At 39.6% G+C, this 17788-nt stretch overlaps 1 protein-coding gene across 49 annotated transcripts in view; it reads right to left on the reverse strand.

The window, feature by feature from the left end:
- RBFOX1 (RNA binding fox-1 homolog 1) overlaps positions 1 to 17788 on the reverse strand; it is a 1140648-nt gene that overhangs the window by 260109 nt on the left and 862751 nt on the right. The window contains exon 8 of one of the 49 annotated variants that reach the window (XM_072935892.1): positions 806 to 826. The exons of 47 other annotated variants lie outside the window; for them this stretch is intronic. In XM_072935892.1, the coding sequence (XP_072791993.1) occupies positions 806 to 826 (21 nt within the window). Of the gene's footprint in view, positions 1 to 711; positions 1063 to 17788 lie in introns of those variants that run through there. One more of the 49 variants, XM_030284835.4, reaches the window with a different exon arrangement.

Raw genomic sequence — 17788 nt, forward strand, 5'->3', positions numbered from 1 at the left:
CAGAAAAAGGGTACCAAATGTTGAATAATTTAGGAAGAGAGAGTGGGAGGAAATACTTTAAAAAAATCCTCTAAGAAAAAATGATTTTTTTTAAAAAAAATTGAAAACTGAGTAGAAATTTGTATTGTTTTGCTGATACCCAAACATTTTCTTTAAACCCAGTCCAATATACTTCAGTGATAGAAGTATTCTGCACAGATATATCTTTATAAATCATCGGTTTCCCTGTGAAATAAAAATCAGCTTGGCTTTAATCAGCAGCATGTTTTAACACAGACTTAAAATTCCTGTCTTCAAAGAAGGCTTAAACAAAATTGCCATTGGGCACATTTACATTAGAAGTATAATTTATGCCTGCAAGTGAATAAAGAGCAGTCCTTTATGGCTGAAACTCTGCTACAGCATCCACGAGAAATGCAGGCACTGTACTGTGTTAAATATCTATATACACCACCAACAGAGACACTGCAAAAAGAAATAAAATAAAACAACACCAAAACACCAAAAGATTTGCGAAGGCTCAATGCTCTGTTAAAACATATTTTCTACTCACTCTCACATTCTTAAGTGCAGGCACAACACTCGCTCCACACAGTGGGAGACATTTATACAGTCTATTCACACAAAAAAATACCTCCCCGACTGCAAATCCCCCAAACGACGCTGACAAAGCAAGCTCTGCGAGGAAAAGCAAAAGTTAAGCAAACTTACCTGCTGTAAGTACATAAAAGTCAAGGCACAGGAGAGCTGGGGACACATGCCCACATTCGGCAGTGCCACGCAGGTTGCACCCGTAAGGGGATGCTGCATGGTGTTGCTCTGAAGTCTACGTAGAACAAGTGAGGGGGCTTGCATGCAAGCACGTTTGCCCTATCTTGTCACTATGGGTTGGTTGTATTTTTTTTTTTTCTCCTCTCCCTTTTGATTATTTAAATAAGAAACGGTGTTTCTCGAACGCCTTTCCTCTCCCCAGCGCTAAGCCCCTACATTCGTTTGTCAGCTAAGGCAACTTGGTAGGTTGAAACTACGGATTTTTAACAGAGAGGAAAAAAAGAAGACACAGCCTGCAGCCTATTGATGAGCAAATGGAACTTCCTCAATGACAGAGAGCTGAAGCTTGTCTCACAACAGTAGCTGCTGACTAGGAGAGAGAGAGAGAGACTCAGTGAGGCTCAGTCGGCTGGTGCTGATGCTGCACAGCTTCTCATTTGTCAAATGGGTCCTAGGGCAGGGTCTTTACCACTCACCAAAATTCAAATACCGCATTTTAAAAATCCCTGGAGAGGATAGGAAAGGAGAGAAAGTGAGCGTGCTGCATCGCAGGCATCCGTGAGATCTGGGCAATTAGTGTCATTGCCCAGCTGGGACTGGATGCCTGTTATGATTCTGCACGCACACAGACACACTCACACCCTGCCCCCCTCCCAGGACTCACACCTGACTGGAAAAGGGCTTTCCCCTTCCAAGAACACAAGTATGAAGCACAAAGTAGGAAAAGGAAAGAATCTTGGCTAGTCAAGAGGATTCCGGCAAGTACACAGCCCGATCAGCAAATGAGCTTTTTTAAAACACAAATTAATTTTATATCTACATTTCATTCGCTATCCAGCTTCCCAAAGAAGCCCACAAAAGCATTACAGTGAAACTGTGCAGGAGCTGTGTAAGCACTGCAGCAGAAATACTGGGAATCAAACAGAATTCTATGGCATACTGTGTCTACTTTACTGGGGGGAGGGGAGCACACTTGGATAAAGACTGTATCTTAAAATTGGTCTGAAGCCCATCTCATCTAAAATTACAAATTTATTTGACAGCTAGTCAATCTATTATCAAGGACTGCCCTATCAGGTTACATGGAAAAATTACATTTGCAATTTTCAGAATTTAATGTTTACTTTCTACTTTGAGAACGATACCTCAAAATTAGTATTCCACTCTTGCCAGCTTTTTATTCACCCCCCCACCCTTTATTTTATGGAGTAATAATTATTCATTAGTAGATCTAGTTAGTCTTTATGTAATAAAGTAGGATGTGACCTGCAAATCAAATAATTTATACTACAGCTTGTCCTTGAGGTCCTATATTACAGATATTTTTTTTTCCTGAGATACAACTCAAGTATAACAGAAGATATTACTATTTTTAATTAGAATTTGGCAAATGAATTAAATATTAATTCTTCAGGAAAGAAGGTCAAACCTCAAAGAATCACCTGAGGTTTTGAAGGGGTTCCTTCTTTTAAAAGGACTCTGAAGAAGATTTGAAAATCACCTATTTAATAGGATACATAATTCCCCCAAAAACACATATGAGACCAAGAGTTTAATGCTAACAACAATAAGCAAGTAACCCACATACAAGAAAAAGTCCATTTCATCAACAGCATAACTGGTTTGATATAAGATCTCCCTGCAAAATCAAATAATAGTCCCCGCTTAACTGGAAACAGAATCAAAACACATCGCTGCAACTCAGGTGCTACATTAAAAAAAAAAAATCATTTATTTTTCATTCTACATGTGTACACATACCTGCACCCACACAAGCCTCAGGGACTGATTTAAATCCACTAAGTCTTCTTCATGCAAAACTGAATATTTTCCAGCAGAATCAGTTATTATGTAATTTTCATTCTCAAAAGCAGTCAATGCAACAAAAGCAATGTACTCATAACTTGGTAATCAACACCAAAACAATCATGCACAAACTTACAATAAAGGAATTGGGCTTGGCTTAGGAAACATCCATGCTTTTGCAGTTTATCATGGACTCATCTACTAGAACAGCACAGATTATTTAATCACCAAAAAAGAAAAAAAAAAGAAAAAAAACCACCACCCAAAAAGAACCAAACAAAAATCTCAAACCACCAACCAAAAAACCTCTCATGCTACAGAGCAAGAGCGAGTGAGGAGGAGGAGAAATGAACCCTCTCTGTGCCCTTTCTCCTTTTTTCATTCTTTCTCTGTGCCTTAAGCAGTCTCCTGTTCTGACAGGAGTATGTCATGCTTTTCTTCATTCTTTTTATTTTTTTCTAGCCCAGAAAGGCTGTTATTCTGCAAATGCCCTAAGCTGAAAGAAGTTTCCCTTTAGTTCAGTTTCATATGAAATACCATAAATAATACATGGCACTTTAATGAGACCTTATCAGCATGTTTAATGAAAAACAAATACATTATGTAAGGTAACCAACTCCTTCTATATGATGTCAAAATCAAAGGCAGCACGCTTCCTAGCCAAACAGTTTGGAACTATATAAGTCTATCCAATTTCCCAAAGTGAGGTTCTGGAACATGGTGATGGTCAAGCAAAGCTTCTTCTGTCTATTGCACTATTTTACAGCTAAAAGGACATCCATAAAACAGATTAAATTCTTAAAAGCAGTGTGTTGAACAATTACTTCATGAGAATTTAGCACTGTCAATGTAGCTAACAGTCACTGTAAAAGTGAATTTCTCATTGGCCTTTTATCCTTAATTTTCACCCAATTCAAAGTCAGAAAAGCATGATTCACAAATACTATGTATTCCTGACATTTACATAATTGTGTTATTAAAACAAGAACAGCGATATCTTAACTATCCAAATCATCTATACACAGAGAAGCAATAAACATACATAATTCAGTATTGTAAGAGACCTAAAAAAGAAACACAATTCTTTAGCTTGAGATATGCTCCTTCAAGAGATGCAGGGGAAAGTCATTACCAACATTCATCCCTTCCAAGGATAACTTGTCATTATGTCTAAAAAGAAAAAAAGGTATCAAAGTGTGTTTTATTTTTATAAGTATAAAATCAATGTCTCTTCTTTAAAGCCATTTCCTTGTTTACACACACCATTGTCCCTAACCCGGCCCATTAATCACCCCACAGTCCCAGTTATGGCTATATATACCCTAAGTGCCACCACAGCTGTGCCAAAGGGACATTTCTGCCTGTGCACAGCCTGACCTTCCCTGGCCCTGCCCAGGGACAGTGTCCCTGCAGCAGCACAGCCCCCAGCCACGTCTCCTCTGCAAATTATTAACAGCTCCCTCTTTCCTTCTTTCTGCCACAACCAGAGTGTGCAATTGCCAAGGCCACTCCACCTCCAGCACACGACATTTCCCACCATCATTCAGCCCTCTTGGGTCAGGAACTGAACTCACCCCACACTCAGCTGCTGATATTATAAAGTACCTATCAATTAACAACAAATATCAACATTTTACAATTAAAAAAAACAAGAAAAAAGAGGCCAACCATTTACACTGCCCACATCAGCCTCTGTAGGAGATCCTAGAAACATTCTAGGAGATAAAACCTTCTTCCACACTAATAATGGATGCATCTGAGAGGCAATGCCTACTTCCATGAGAGGCAACACTTCCTCCTCCAACCTCCTTGGGTTGCCCATGTCGTGACTTATGGTCCAGGCAGAGAACTTGCAGACAGGCACCTTCTCCCCACAAGTCATTGAGAGCACCATTTGAAAAATGCCACCAGCAAAGCCTGGATCAATCTTGAATATGCAAATAAAAACATGAAAACAGAGAAATTCTGCAAAAAGGACTGGCAACACTTCTCACACAGCTGACTTACAAATCCAAACCCACTTATATTTGCAATGCATCTGTTTATTGAATGTAACACATTCTATTTAAAATCAACCACTCTGTTTGTTGTGACCTGGTAATCAACTTCAAACTTAAGTTCAAATTTTGCATTTCCAGACCTTTGACCTAGAAGCCGACCTTTGGAATTACCAGAGCAGACTGTCTAATATCCAAGCCATTTCCATCAAGTAAAGGAAGGCTCTGAAAGCTGTGCCACCACACACCATCTTACACCTCAAACTCATCCCAGTAGTAGCCTACATTAAAAAGTTCACACACAGAGGAGTCATGCAGTATTCCAAGTACTGTATGCCTCCAAACATCAAGCATTAGAAAAAATAAATCACGACTGCATATTAAATGCTCCATGTAAAGAAGGTAGTTTCTTCTCAACTTTATACAGTGGTTGATATGGTACAAAAATAATTCAAGTGGCATCAAATCTGATAGTAGAGCAGTCCTTTCTCTAAACCCTCCTTATTTAACACCACATGAAAAAATAGCTCCCTGGACTTGAAACCAGGAAAACCAGCATATTATAAAATTGAATAGATCAGTAATTACTATCAATTATCAATATCTCTGCCTGTATTTTACATTCTATTTTCTGTAGATATATTGTATATTTTTTAAAAAGTGGGGAAACAGAATTTTTTAATACTCTGTATTGTCAAAAAATATTAAATCAAAGGGCCTCCCTCTGTTCTTGTAAACTAAAAGGCAACATCTCATCTTTTCAGTGATATTTTGCTGTCATGACTGTTCCTATTTCTAATCTCAGGTTTATCTCTCCTTTAGTAAGTAGGTTTTTTGCACAAAGATCAGGACATTACAGAGGCTCATGCTTACCTCAGGCGAGTAAGAATCACTAATTTTCTCTTTCTATTAAGCACGGTGTTACATCCATTGACTTCTCCAGTACTTCATACCCAATCTCTCCAAAGCCTCTGTCGCACAGAATTAACCTCTTCAGCACCACTCAACACACGTTTCACAAGCATTCAGCATTAACTCTAGATTTGTCACAACACAAGCAGCCAGGAGCCCTTATTTCCACCAATGTGCTCCAGAGGGGGAAAGGCAACAAAATAAATAAAATATTCAGCCATGAAAGAGTTAGGGGCTGTTCCAACCAGAACGCGCGCGTTCCTTGGCAGGGGTGCTCTCCCTGCTTTGGGGACAATCTGTAGGGAGCCTGGGGGATGGAAACAAGGCCGGTTCAAGCGCTGCGGGCGGTTCGGGTGCGTGCGGAGCGCGGCCGGGAGCGCTCCCGCTCCGCCGTTCCGGGCGCTCCATCTAGCGGAGACACGGAACTAGCGGGGACACGGCTCATCCCGGGACACGGCTCATCCCGGGACACGGCTCATCCCGGGGACAGGGCTCCTTCGGGGACACGGCTCCTTCCCGGGGACACGGCTCATCCCGGGGACACGCATCCTTCGGGGACACGGATCCCTCGGGGACACGGCTTATTCCCGGGACAGGGCTCATCCCGGGGACACGGATCCTTCCGGGACCCGGCTCATCCCGGGACATGGCTCATCCCGGGGACACGGATCCCTCGGGGACACGGATCCCTCGGGGACAGGGCTTATTCCCGGGACAGGGCTCGTCCCGGGGACACGGATCCTTCCTGGACACGGCTTATTCCCGGGACAGGGCTCATTCCCGGGGACAGGGCTCATCCCGGGGACACGGATCCTTCCTGGACACGGCTTATTCCCGGGACAGGGCTCATTCCCGGGGACAGGGCTCATCCCGGGGACAGGGCTCATCCCGGGGACAGGGCTCATTCCGGGACAGGGCTCATCCCGGGGACACGGATCCTTCCCCGGGGACACGGATCCTTCCGGGACACGGCTTATTCCCGGGGACACGGATCCTTCCTCGGGGACACATCTGGCATTCCCTGCGGACCCCGCAGCCTGAGCCCGGCTGCTCTAAACTCCTTTGGGATCCCCATCGCCCCCGCTCCCTTCTCCGCCTTCCCGGCCGCTTTTCTGCCCCTCGGGCACCCAGGCCGGGTGGGCAGAGGCTGGAAACGGGCTGGCCAAGGACAAAAGGGGCTGGGACTGAGCAAGGGCCGCGCCGGGCACAGCAGGGGCATGAGTGCAGCAGCACTGCTTTAAGGAGAGTTTAAGATGATGTGCCATTCCATGGTCAGGTAAAATATATAAACAAATAAAAATACAAAAAAATTTTATCTAAACTGTTACCTCCAAACTCGGGAAGCGGGGACATAAGCAGACCCAAGAAGATGAAAAGGAAATTGGAGCAGCAAGATCCTCTGTCAGTCCTGCTCTCACCTCCCTTAGCACGAAGGTAATGCAGACACACCAGGAGGTCTCATTTAGAGAAGCACAGGGTGCTCACACCCCCCATCCATTACTGTCACAACACCAAATCAACTTTTATAAACAGGAGTTTAGAGCGATTCTTTAGGACAGACACATTAGTACAGGCCTGTATCACAGAAGGACCCCTGAACACAGATGTGCAGCTTAATAATCAGCATTTAGGTCATTCTTTACATCACAGTCTCAGACAGACAACAAGTGTGCCCTGTGTAGTCTTGCCCTATAAGGTTTTTCCACAATTCCAGATGAGAAGACACGACAATATTATCTTTAGAAAATTAACACAATGAAACTAAAAAATCCAGGATTTAAAAAAAATTAACCTAAAAATTAAGGAATATTAACCACACAAAACTGTGTACACTTTGTTAGCTCCAGTCCATAGAATGGGAGGGCTACAAACTACTCAGAAGTGTACAGCTAGACCTGAAGTGACAAAGCCTACTTTTTTTCTGCTGCCACTTGTGGCAGTTTGTCAAGACAGGAGAAAGAGGGAGATTGGACAGTAAAGGCATACTGTGCATGTTTCACTTAAATTTGCTTTTATGCAAAATTTTGCTTTCTTATTTTATAGAGACACAAGTTACTTGCAGTACTACACTCTCTATTTTGTTTACATATACATGACTTACTTTAAAATTTTCACACAAATTCATTAATCCACAGAAGTTTGCCCCATTTGTTTTGTTGGTGTTTTTTTTTTTTCTCCATAATTTGTACCACATCTCACCCTATGCTGCTGTTATAAATTCACAAGGAAAGAATTTAACTTTGAGGACAAAATAAGCTGCAGGAGAGCATAACTTTAGAGCTTGTTTCCATGCAATAATAATAAAAAATAAAATAACTATAGTATGATCAAATGTAGTAATAAGAATACATAGTAGGGTAGCATAAACACATCTTGATCAAGAAGTTTTTTATGAAATATTATTAATCTCTTAAAAATTAAAAGGATGTTAAATCTCAGAAGAAGAATAAGTGGTAGATTAATTATGGAATTATATGTAAGGGCTGCCTCTTTTTTTCTGTAGGAATTAAATTAACTGGATATCAGCACAGCTTCCTTGTACACTGAAACCATTTATTTTATTATTCTGTCCACATCTGGACAGCCCTTCATATATTCTGAATGCAAGTCCACCACACTTAGTGCTCAATGCTGGACTCACTTTAATGTATGACAGATAGATAATAACATACTCATATACTGCCTCCAATTCTCCTGTCCTTTGCTTACTGCTCACTCTCCAGAGTAGGGGATCCCTCCAGTGCAATGAAGGATTCCTCTGCAGCTCCCTCCAGGACTTATCATCATCTACCAGCAAAACTCAAAATATTCCTCATCATTTTGGCCCTACCCCATAACATGGGCTAAGTCACTTCCAAATTTAGCTCAATGACTCCTTCATTTTTAGTTCTTTAAGCTTTAAATCTGATTTTTAACTAAAACTTCAAGTTCTTATGACCAAGCCTGACAGGTTCTAGTTAAACAACCAGCTTCACCCAAGAGATAAAGATATGATTCAGGAGAACTAAAGTTGAGGGGTTTGTACCTTTAAGCTTCAGTTTATACGTGAAGCACTACCAAGGCTTTCCAAGATAGGTACCTACACAATCTCCAAAATCCCATTCCAGCAGAAAGATCCCTGATGCCATGACCCAGTCTCACTCCTGTGCCAGAATCTAGGAGAAAAAGGTTGAGTTTGTTTTTTTGGGATTTTTTTTAACTTAGGAATTTTGGCTCTCTAACCTTGCAGAATGACAAGCTTAGGCATGGAAGGAGTTTTGTATATGAAATTAATACAAAGCTGACTATAAAGGGTTGTTTAGTTTGAGATAGGGACAGAAGTACCATGTGAGAAAGTCCAATTTCATACACAGAGTCAATATTGCCTCCTTTCTTTTTCTTCTGGTTTATCCACCAATTTTGAATGAAGCAGTTGCTTATTTTCCTAATTGCATTTTCTCCTCAATTGTCCAGGGATCCTGTCCTTTCCATATAACATTTCCAGTTGTTTCATTAGTGTAACCTCTTTCTGTTCATGAGTCCAGTATCACTTCCCTCCTCCTCTCTTCACACTCTAATTGGTCTCTTTTTTTCATCTTTTCCTACTTCAATTGATAAGGTGTCACACTCCACACCACTGAGGCTTTTTTTTTTCCCTCAGCTACTAACTATAGTGTGAAAATTCATCTACAATATTTTCTCAATGCTACTTTCATCAAAACTAATCAGCTCTCCCTTGTTGTGGTGGCCATCCTTCTCCTCTCCTACTTGCAATTCCTTCCTCTCTAAACTTCCTCAATGCAACAAAATTCACACTGGAAACTCTGAATTCACTCTCCCGTTCCCCGCTGCTGCTTTTGGCATTGTTTCAGCATAAAGTTCAAATGTCTCATCCTCCAGGATTCAGACCATCCAAGACTCAGCATTAAGATCTGCTCCTGCTGGACAATTACACACAGATTACCTGACATTCCCGAGTTTCTCTGAGACCTCTCTCAGTGTTCTGTGTCACAAATACACGACCAGACTCTTCTACTCAAGCATCAAACCACATTTCACTGTGGATGGGGCCCTCACCTCCCTTGCAAAGTGATTTCCAGGAAGCAGAGCTCATGTGGAATGTGCAGAATGTGGTGCTGAGTGGTTTGCAGCAGCAATAGGCTGGACACAGTGGGGAGAAGCAGGTGCTCCTCAGCGTGAGCACCACTTGCACACCAGCCAGCTTCCCTCTGACTTCCAAGAACCTCCCAGCACAAAAACCCTCACAAACAGAAGGAAAGCCTTAAAGCTTATTTATTCCAACTGTGCTTATGCCAGTCTTAAATGATTTTCTTGTGGGGTTCTTTAACAGAGAGAATCTTTGCCTCAAATTCCAAGTAACAAAGCATCAGAGAAACCAGTTCCCCTTCTTCCCTTTCACTCCGTACTTGCAAAAATTCTCCTCCCCACAAACCTATTCATATTCATGCACCTTGAAGGGGAGAGAAAAATTAGCAAAATTCTCTTTGAAATGTTCTCATGCACATAAATAATGCTTCCTCTTTGCTCTCTTTAAATTATATTAGCTCTACCAAAACTAGTTCTCCAGCTAAGAGAGGATGGTTTTATCTGTTCCTTTAAGATTTAGAATTTGTTCATGAAATTTAAAATTATTTCAAGATAAAACTTAGCAACATAAAAACTTTAACACTATAATCAAGCAAAAATTACTACAAGTATTCAAATAAAAGAAATTGTCACAGAAATTTGAAAATAAATTACTCTTCAAATTTAACTCATTTTTAGTGCATCTGAATTGGTTTTGCTATTTCTGACTTCTATTTATGGAATGCTTCCAAAGACTCTCAGATTAAAATATAAATCTGAAAGACACAAAGCAAAGTTGTCTGGTTTTGGCTTAATTCTGACCATATAAAAATTGAGACTGGATCCTCTCATAGCTGTTATATTTTGTGAGGAAATTATACCTTGCTTTGTTATCTCTCAACACGATATTCATACAACACAATTTATTTTAATATAAATAGTATTATTTATTCATTAACACTACATAGAATAATACCAAAAATTAAAAAAACAGCAAAACACGCACACCAAAAAAAAAAAAAAAAACCACAAAAACCCCAAAAAACTAAAATGGGATTTTAAAGAATTGCTTTTATGTGAATATGGTCTATTCTGCAAACCTGAATGAAACATGAAATTCAGCTCTTGAAGTCAGAGAACATCAGTGAGGTCAGAGACACATGTTAATAAGGTGCCTGAACATTTGGGGCTGGATGGTCTCTCCCCACAATATGAAACCCTACACCCCTGTTGTCCTGGGGCTTCCAGCCCTTCCCACAGAGCTGTCTAATTGATCCTATGCACCAAGAACCCTTTTGGGACTTAAATCTCCACCCCAATATTTCGTAGCTTCACCCACCAAACCCAACTTCTCCTCTGGGAAAGGCTTCTCCATGGACATCCCAAGAGCACAAAAGGAGCAGAAATATTTCTCATTTTAGGCCAAACACGTCAGTTAAAGCTAGCAAAAGGAAGCATTGCCCTCCTCTTCAGCCAGAGCCTGAACATATTTCTACAAACAGTATATCTCCAGAACTTATGCTGAATTTCTGATCAAAAAATGCAGAAAAAGTACATCAAACAGATAAAATTATTCATTATCAAATACTGTATTCAAATTAAGGGACAGAGAACCAAGTAACATGTTTTTGTAGTGGTTGTTCAAAGCAATAGAAACCCAAGACTTTAAAAGTAACTTATTTTCCTTAAAGTTCAGGAAAATATATCTCTATCCACAAAACACCCATATTAAAGAACACAATTCTGTCCAAGTCCTGTGCATTATTACAGAGGTAAAGTCAACATTGAAAATCAGGTAAATTGCAAAATCATTCACACCAAATTCTCCTACCTGTTGTTCCCTGCCCCTGAACTCAGCACACTGCAAGTCCCAACTCTCCCAAACCTTTTATCAGCTCTGCCCCACCTGGTGTCCCAGCAGGACTCCTCCCACCACAGGTGCCCGTGGTGATGCAGATTGCTCTGCTGCAGGATGCTAATTGGCATCAGCTGGGAATTTCAGCCAGGCCACCCAACCACCATCAGGTGCCACCATCAGGCCAGCACAGTCCCCCCCACCTACATACAAAGGGTTCCACCTCATTTAGTGCCTCCCTCTTACTTGAAAGGGAACCCCAAAGCCACAGACCTCCCCTCTTTGTGCACATGAATCTCTTCCTGCTCCAGAGACAATCCCAACCCTTACAAAGGTGCAGCACAGATCTCACTGGATCAGCTACACTATGTGCATTATAGATGCAATTTTAACATTGGATCTTGAATTTTTCCTTGAAGCTAATATTATTGGTACCAAAACTACATTCCCCAATTCTGGTAAGAAACATTTCTGGGGTGTTACAATCTTCCCTATGAACAAAAAGCTAAAATATTAAATCTGGGAACTGCCTTCACTGGAATAATAGGAGCAAAATTAAATGCAAGGACTCACCAGTAATCTCCAGACAGGGTCCTTCACAGATAAACAAAACAGCAGAAAAACCAATGCCAGCCTAACTAAAACCAGCAGTTGGACTACAAATAACAAGCAGTAAAATATCTGTAGCATTTACCATGAGCCAAATTTTCTGGAACTGGTGGAAGTCTGAGCACTCGGTGAGTGCAGTCCTGGGCTCTCTGAACACAGAACACCTGCAGTGCTGCAGAGGAGGCAGCAGGAACATTTTTTCCAAGAATTTAGTGATGCATTTCAAGTTAAACTACATTGTAAGTTCATCATTGTATCTAGTTTTACCGTTTTATCAAAACAATACTAAAAGAAGGGCAGCTGTGGGATTGGATAACCATTTACACCTGATACATATCACTGATCCTCAAAAAATTTCTCTTGACTTAAGGTCTGCTTTCATGTAGTCCTCATTCTTACTTAAATATTTCAGTACCTGGTGCTGAAAAGAAAATATGATTTTCAAGACTTAAATAATATGGAAAGGAATACATTTGAACAAGCAAACTTTAACAATCTTATTTACCTAAATCTTGCCAAAGTAATTCAATTGCCATAAAATACTTAGTCAAGGAGCAGACAGCCTTGCTGCATAATTCATCAGTCATTTTAATCCTGTTGATGAGTATCAGGTTCTCTACAGAAATGCTTTTAAAGAGTGCTTAAGAAAAATCATTGTTAGTTAGGGAATTATGAGATGTATTACTAACAGATAAAACAATCCAGCAAAACCCACCCTATGGCCTCTGTAATGGCAAATAATATTCTTATAAAGAAAACTTATAGCCCTGAAGTCATAAACAAACTGCAAATGCTAATACTTTATACAGAAATCTGAGCTGATAGGCTCTCCCCAGCATTTACCTTCACTGAAAAATACTACACAAAGAAGAATTTGCTCAGTTGTGAGGTTGCTGTAGATCTCAGTCACTTGCAGGCTGAAAGCAAAAAATTTTACTAATAAAATGGAGTTGCACACAGTCCTAATTACTGGAGAAACTTGTAGTTTTTTACTCTTTTCATATTACCTACGCCTAAATGATTTTATATATCAATAATGACAAAAGTAAATTACGTAATTTACTATGACTGTGAACTAAATAATAAAGCCTACAAAACACCAGTACTAGGTTTATCTGTGTAATTAGAATTTAAACATCCTGATCGTTTTATTCCATACATGTTTCCCATACAGAGCTTGGCCCTCCCTCAGTCAGTTGAGAATATACATAGGCAAAACAACACTGGAATGACTGAATTATAAAGTAAGAAATCTTTGGTTCCTTGCTCTCATTCATTCTTTTTCTGTGGTCCAGCATTCATTTCTGCTCCAAAAAAACCTTGGAATTCTGAGCCAGGGGCAGAACAATCAGCTATTCCTGCAGGACCTGCACACACAGCCCCATTGCACTGGGATGGGGGAGATGTTCAGAGGAGGCAAAATCCTGAGATTTCAACCCATTAATTTCTGGGAGTTATTTAATAGTTGTTAGTCAAATTTGAGCAGGTATTCAGACTGACTTGAAAGGGCCAAAGTCATGTTCCTGAAAAATATCCCATTTTCTCTGCTGACCTATCAAAGACTGCTAGAATCTCTTGAGAATACTGCTTTTCATGCATTTTGAGAAGAAAGTACAGAGAAATGGCTTGAACTTAAGCATTTAATTCTGAAGAGTGTTGCCCTGATTCTTGAGTTTTCTCAAGAAAAGAGGTTCCAGGCCCAGGTCAGAAGCATTTGAGACCCTGGCAGGCAGCTGGAAACAGCTGTGATTTTGGGTTTGAACCATGGAACAATTTACCAACCTTGCAGGAAGAAGACGAAGTCACAAAAGTTTAGATATTAGAGTAGAAGTAGTCACAAAGTAGAGGGAAGAATTTTTGAGTGCTGTACAGGGGTGGCTTTGGTTTTGTACATGGGGGTCAGATGTTTTAAGATGGAGGGATCTGGGCCTGCCCTGTCCTCCCTCTTTCTCCTTCCTTACCTCCATGTTCTTGGTGATGTTGGCACTCGCAGATCGGTTTAGAGTAGAAAAGCACCATTTAATATAGGTAATAGGCACTGGGGACAAACTGTACCCATGTAACACGTAATGTACCATATAAAAGACAGCACAGCCCTGGGCGGGGAGAGAAGAAGCAGTCGGGAGCCAGAGAGGATGTCAGGGTGTGTGTGTGCCTCTGCCTGAGCTGTGAGCAAACCACAGCAGCCCCAGAAGAAAATCTTTTAGATAACTTGCAATAAACTGCTTTGAGACCGAACAACAGAGACTGCTGAGCCTTTCTTTGGAAGCACGGGCTGGAGGAGAGACTTTTCCACCACACGGAGCCAGGCCCGACTTAGGGTGAGCTCCGGCATCTCTCAACCCAGTGATTCTGTGAATTCTGTGAATCAGGTGTGCCAATGCTCACTTAGTTACACAGCATTGTTGGTGTCCCACCACTACCATGAGTGAATGCTGATTTCTGCATCTCCTTAGTCAAACTAAACCCAGCTTTGCTTCTGTCCCATGTAATTTTAATTTATGTGCCAGCAACTGTCCACATCATATGCCTGGATAAAAATAGCAGTTTAAATGTAGGAATTTCTAGGTTTCAGAACAAGAAAAATTCAAGTGCTCAAGTCCTCAACGTTACACATAATTTCTGTGTAGCTTTATTGATAAATAATGACTATGTGACTTTCTGAAAATAAGTTAACAAACCTATTGGCAGGAGGAAGTGCAATGCAGGGAATAATGTGTTTTTGTGGGGGACGAGCCTTTTAATTTACTATTGTCTTTATCTGTTGTTATTGTAAATATAGTATTTGCTAATATAATTTAAATAACTGAGAGACACTATCCGAAAAATGAAAATTACAGATATATTAATGCAACAAATTTACTGATCCCAAGTAATCAAATGCTTGATTGGTTTAGTGCCACCCCCACAAAAAAAAGCTGCTACACACTCTACAAACTTTCTTCATTGTAAGTTTAAAAAATTAAATAGCACAAACATATTTTAGCAGGGTTTCCACATTTGCTACAATACAGACAGTTGTAGTGGGGACTGGAGAAGGATGAGGTCAGTGACAGGAAGGAAAATGTGATTACCTAATTCCCATTCTGCTGCCAACTCTGACCTTTGGATTCCATTTCAAATCCAGCTATCATGTTACCAAAATAATCAAAATAATATACTACAGGATGGATACTGTTTTGCTAATATGATATGCAGATTCCTAATAGGAATTTTATCCTTACAACTAAATTGCACTTATGCCAATTATGAAATATTTTTATGTGCATTTGGCACACTATTTCAGAACAGCATTTTTTCCCTTGACATACAAAGAGCCTGAAGAAAAAAAAAGATTAAAAATTCCAGCTGAATTCCATGTCAGTGCTTGCAACTTGAGTTGATTTTGTACAGCAAATTCCAAATGGTCATCTTCCATTAATAGATTCTTACTAATAAAGTGTCAAAATCTTAAAAAACAAATTCTTGAGAAGAACGTATAAAGTGGCATTCAGACAAACAATACAGGAGCAAGAGACACGGACTGGGATTTGATTTGATATTAATATTTAAGTAGTAGGAAAAACATTCCAAATGGCAGCTGTGTGAAGTTAGCCATGCTACCTTCATCAGAAATGTGAATTCTGAAAAAGAAAAATGACAGTTTCTTTCTAAAACTAAGCTGTGAAATATTGATTTCTGCAGCATGTTATGAAAAGCTGGGCCTTCTAACTCTTGGTGATGATTGTGAGAAGGAAAACAGTGAGATGAGATACAACCTCACATTAATTGCATGTGGAAGTCATGTTTTTTAAACTGCCTAATTTACTGTGAAACTGGAGGGACACGAGGAGCTGAAGAGAGGGCAAAATCCATCATTTAGGGTTTGCTTAAAATTTGTTTTGAAGTGATTCTTTAAAGGGGAATTACAAAAACATTCTTTTTAAGATAAAGGAAATGAAGTAAAAGGGGAATCCACTTGAGGCCAGCTGGAAGCACCCACGAGAGGCTCACCTGGGCACAGCTCAGGTGCAGCAGCACTGAAATTCCCTCAGTGGGGATCACATCATGAGGCTTCTGCTGTGAGCAGCTGCTATTTGTTATTGATACTTGTATTCAGAGGCACTGGAGAGAAAAAAATTGTTTGTCAATGACAGCTTCTGATCATTCTGCAAGAAAAAATGGCAGTTATCTCCAGATACAAGTGATTTAAAAAATGGGATATCCTTAAATTAAATATGTAATCTTATTGCTTGCTTTCATCTTCAAGCACTAGAAGGTTTTAAAACATTAGAATATAAACTAAAGGATCATTTCTTCTTCCACTGAAAGTAGGCCCCTTGCCTTTTCAAAAATTAACCTTGTGATTAGTCAAAATTCTCTGAAATTATGAAAAAACCACAAACATCCTATTTCATATAAATAATTGTGAAGAAAATATTTTATTTATTCAAGCAGGGCCTTGAGTGGATTTACTGGGGATAATTACCTCTAAGAAAACATTCTAAGCCAGAACTGATTAGAAAGTGGGAGAACTCTTCACAGGCCAATACCCACACACTCACTCTGTCATCTAAGTGTCCCACCTACTAAATTCCTGAAAGAATTCTTCATGTCAATGAATGTAAAGAGAAAAAGGTTTTGCAGAGCAAGATAACTGACTCTTAAACACAACATGTACAGAGGAATTAGAAATTTGGAGGTAATTGTCAGATTTTGCTTAGATGAATAAAATTTATGAGCACATTCCCTTGAAATCTAGAGATCAGAGAACTGAACTAAAATCCAGTTGATAAAGGAAAACTTAATCATGAATTAATGTAAAATTTGTGCAGAAACCTGCTACTCTGTTGAGTCTGTTTCAAGAAAAACATCCTCAAAAATCTCAGACTGAAACACAAAATCACCTCAATCTTTTTCTTTCTCCAAACAGGTGTGAAATGCAGCTCAGCTGAAAACTGCAGTTCTGACTTGCAAGTGAATTAAGCTTCACAGAATGATAAATAAAATGTTCAGTAATGTGCTTTTGGTGTGACTGAATAAGGCATCTGGATAAAATTGAGAACTATAGGCGAACATTAAATCACTTTAAAAACATGCATGAACTTCAGAATGATGCTGTCATCACATTATTTATATTCTAGACAGACCAAAGAGCTATTATATTTCAGGTCTTTCATGGCAAAACAAAAGCTTTACACAAGTAATATTAAGTATTTAGATGCTTTCATGCAGGATTTATTATTTCGTATTTTGTCCTGTCTCTATATTTCTCTCAGTTTCAACTGCATTTTTTGTCATTTTAGCTTTATACTGTTTGGTACATTTATTTTGTTATCTATTATCTGATGAACAATCTGAATTCATGCAGAGCTGGATATGGCTGAGAGATCTTATCTTCCCTAGATCATCAAATTAAACAAAAGCAGGAGACAAAGAAACAGAGTAGAAAAAAACCCTCAGTTTTGTACTATTTAGACAAAAATAACTTTACATGCCTTTAATGTTTATCTGAATTAACTATGTTAAAGAACAGCCAACAGTAGAAGTTATTTCACACAGTAAGATATGAACTGTCTTTTGTAAGATTTTTTCAATACTCTTCCTGTACAAAGGCATATAAATGTTCAACAGATAACTAAATGTGTAAAAGAACATATCTAATTAGAAATGAACATCATAAATTAAATGGTCACCAACAATAATTAAATTTTTCTATCATCACCACTATTTGTTCTTTCATCTCACTTTTAAAACAGCCTTCACTGAGCTTATCTCCTTGATCAGGGCAGTG

The sequence above is a fragment of the Taeniopygia guttata genome, chromosome 14 (assembly GCF_048771995.1).
Source record: "Taeniopygia guttata chromosome 14, bTaeGut7.mat, whole genome shotgun sequence".
In the NCBI taxonomy this organism is placed as follows: domain Eukaryota; kingdom Metazoa; phylum Chordata; class Aves; order Passeriformes; family Estrildidae; genus Taeniopygia; species Taeniopygia guttata.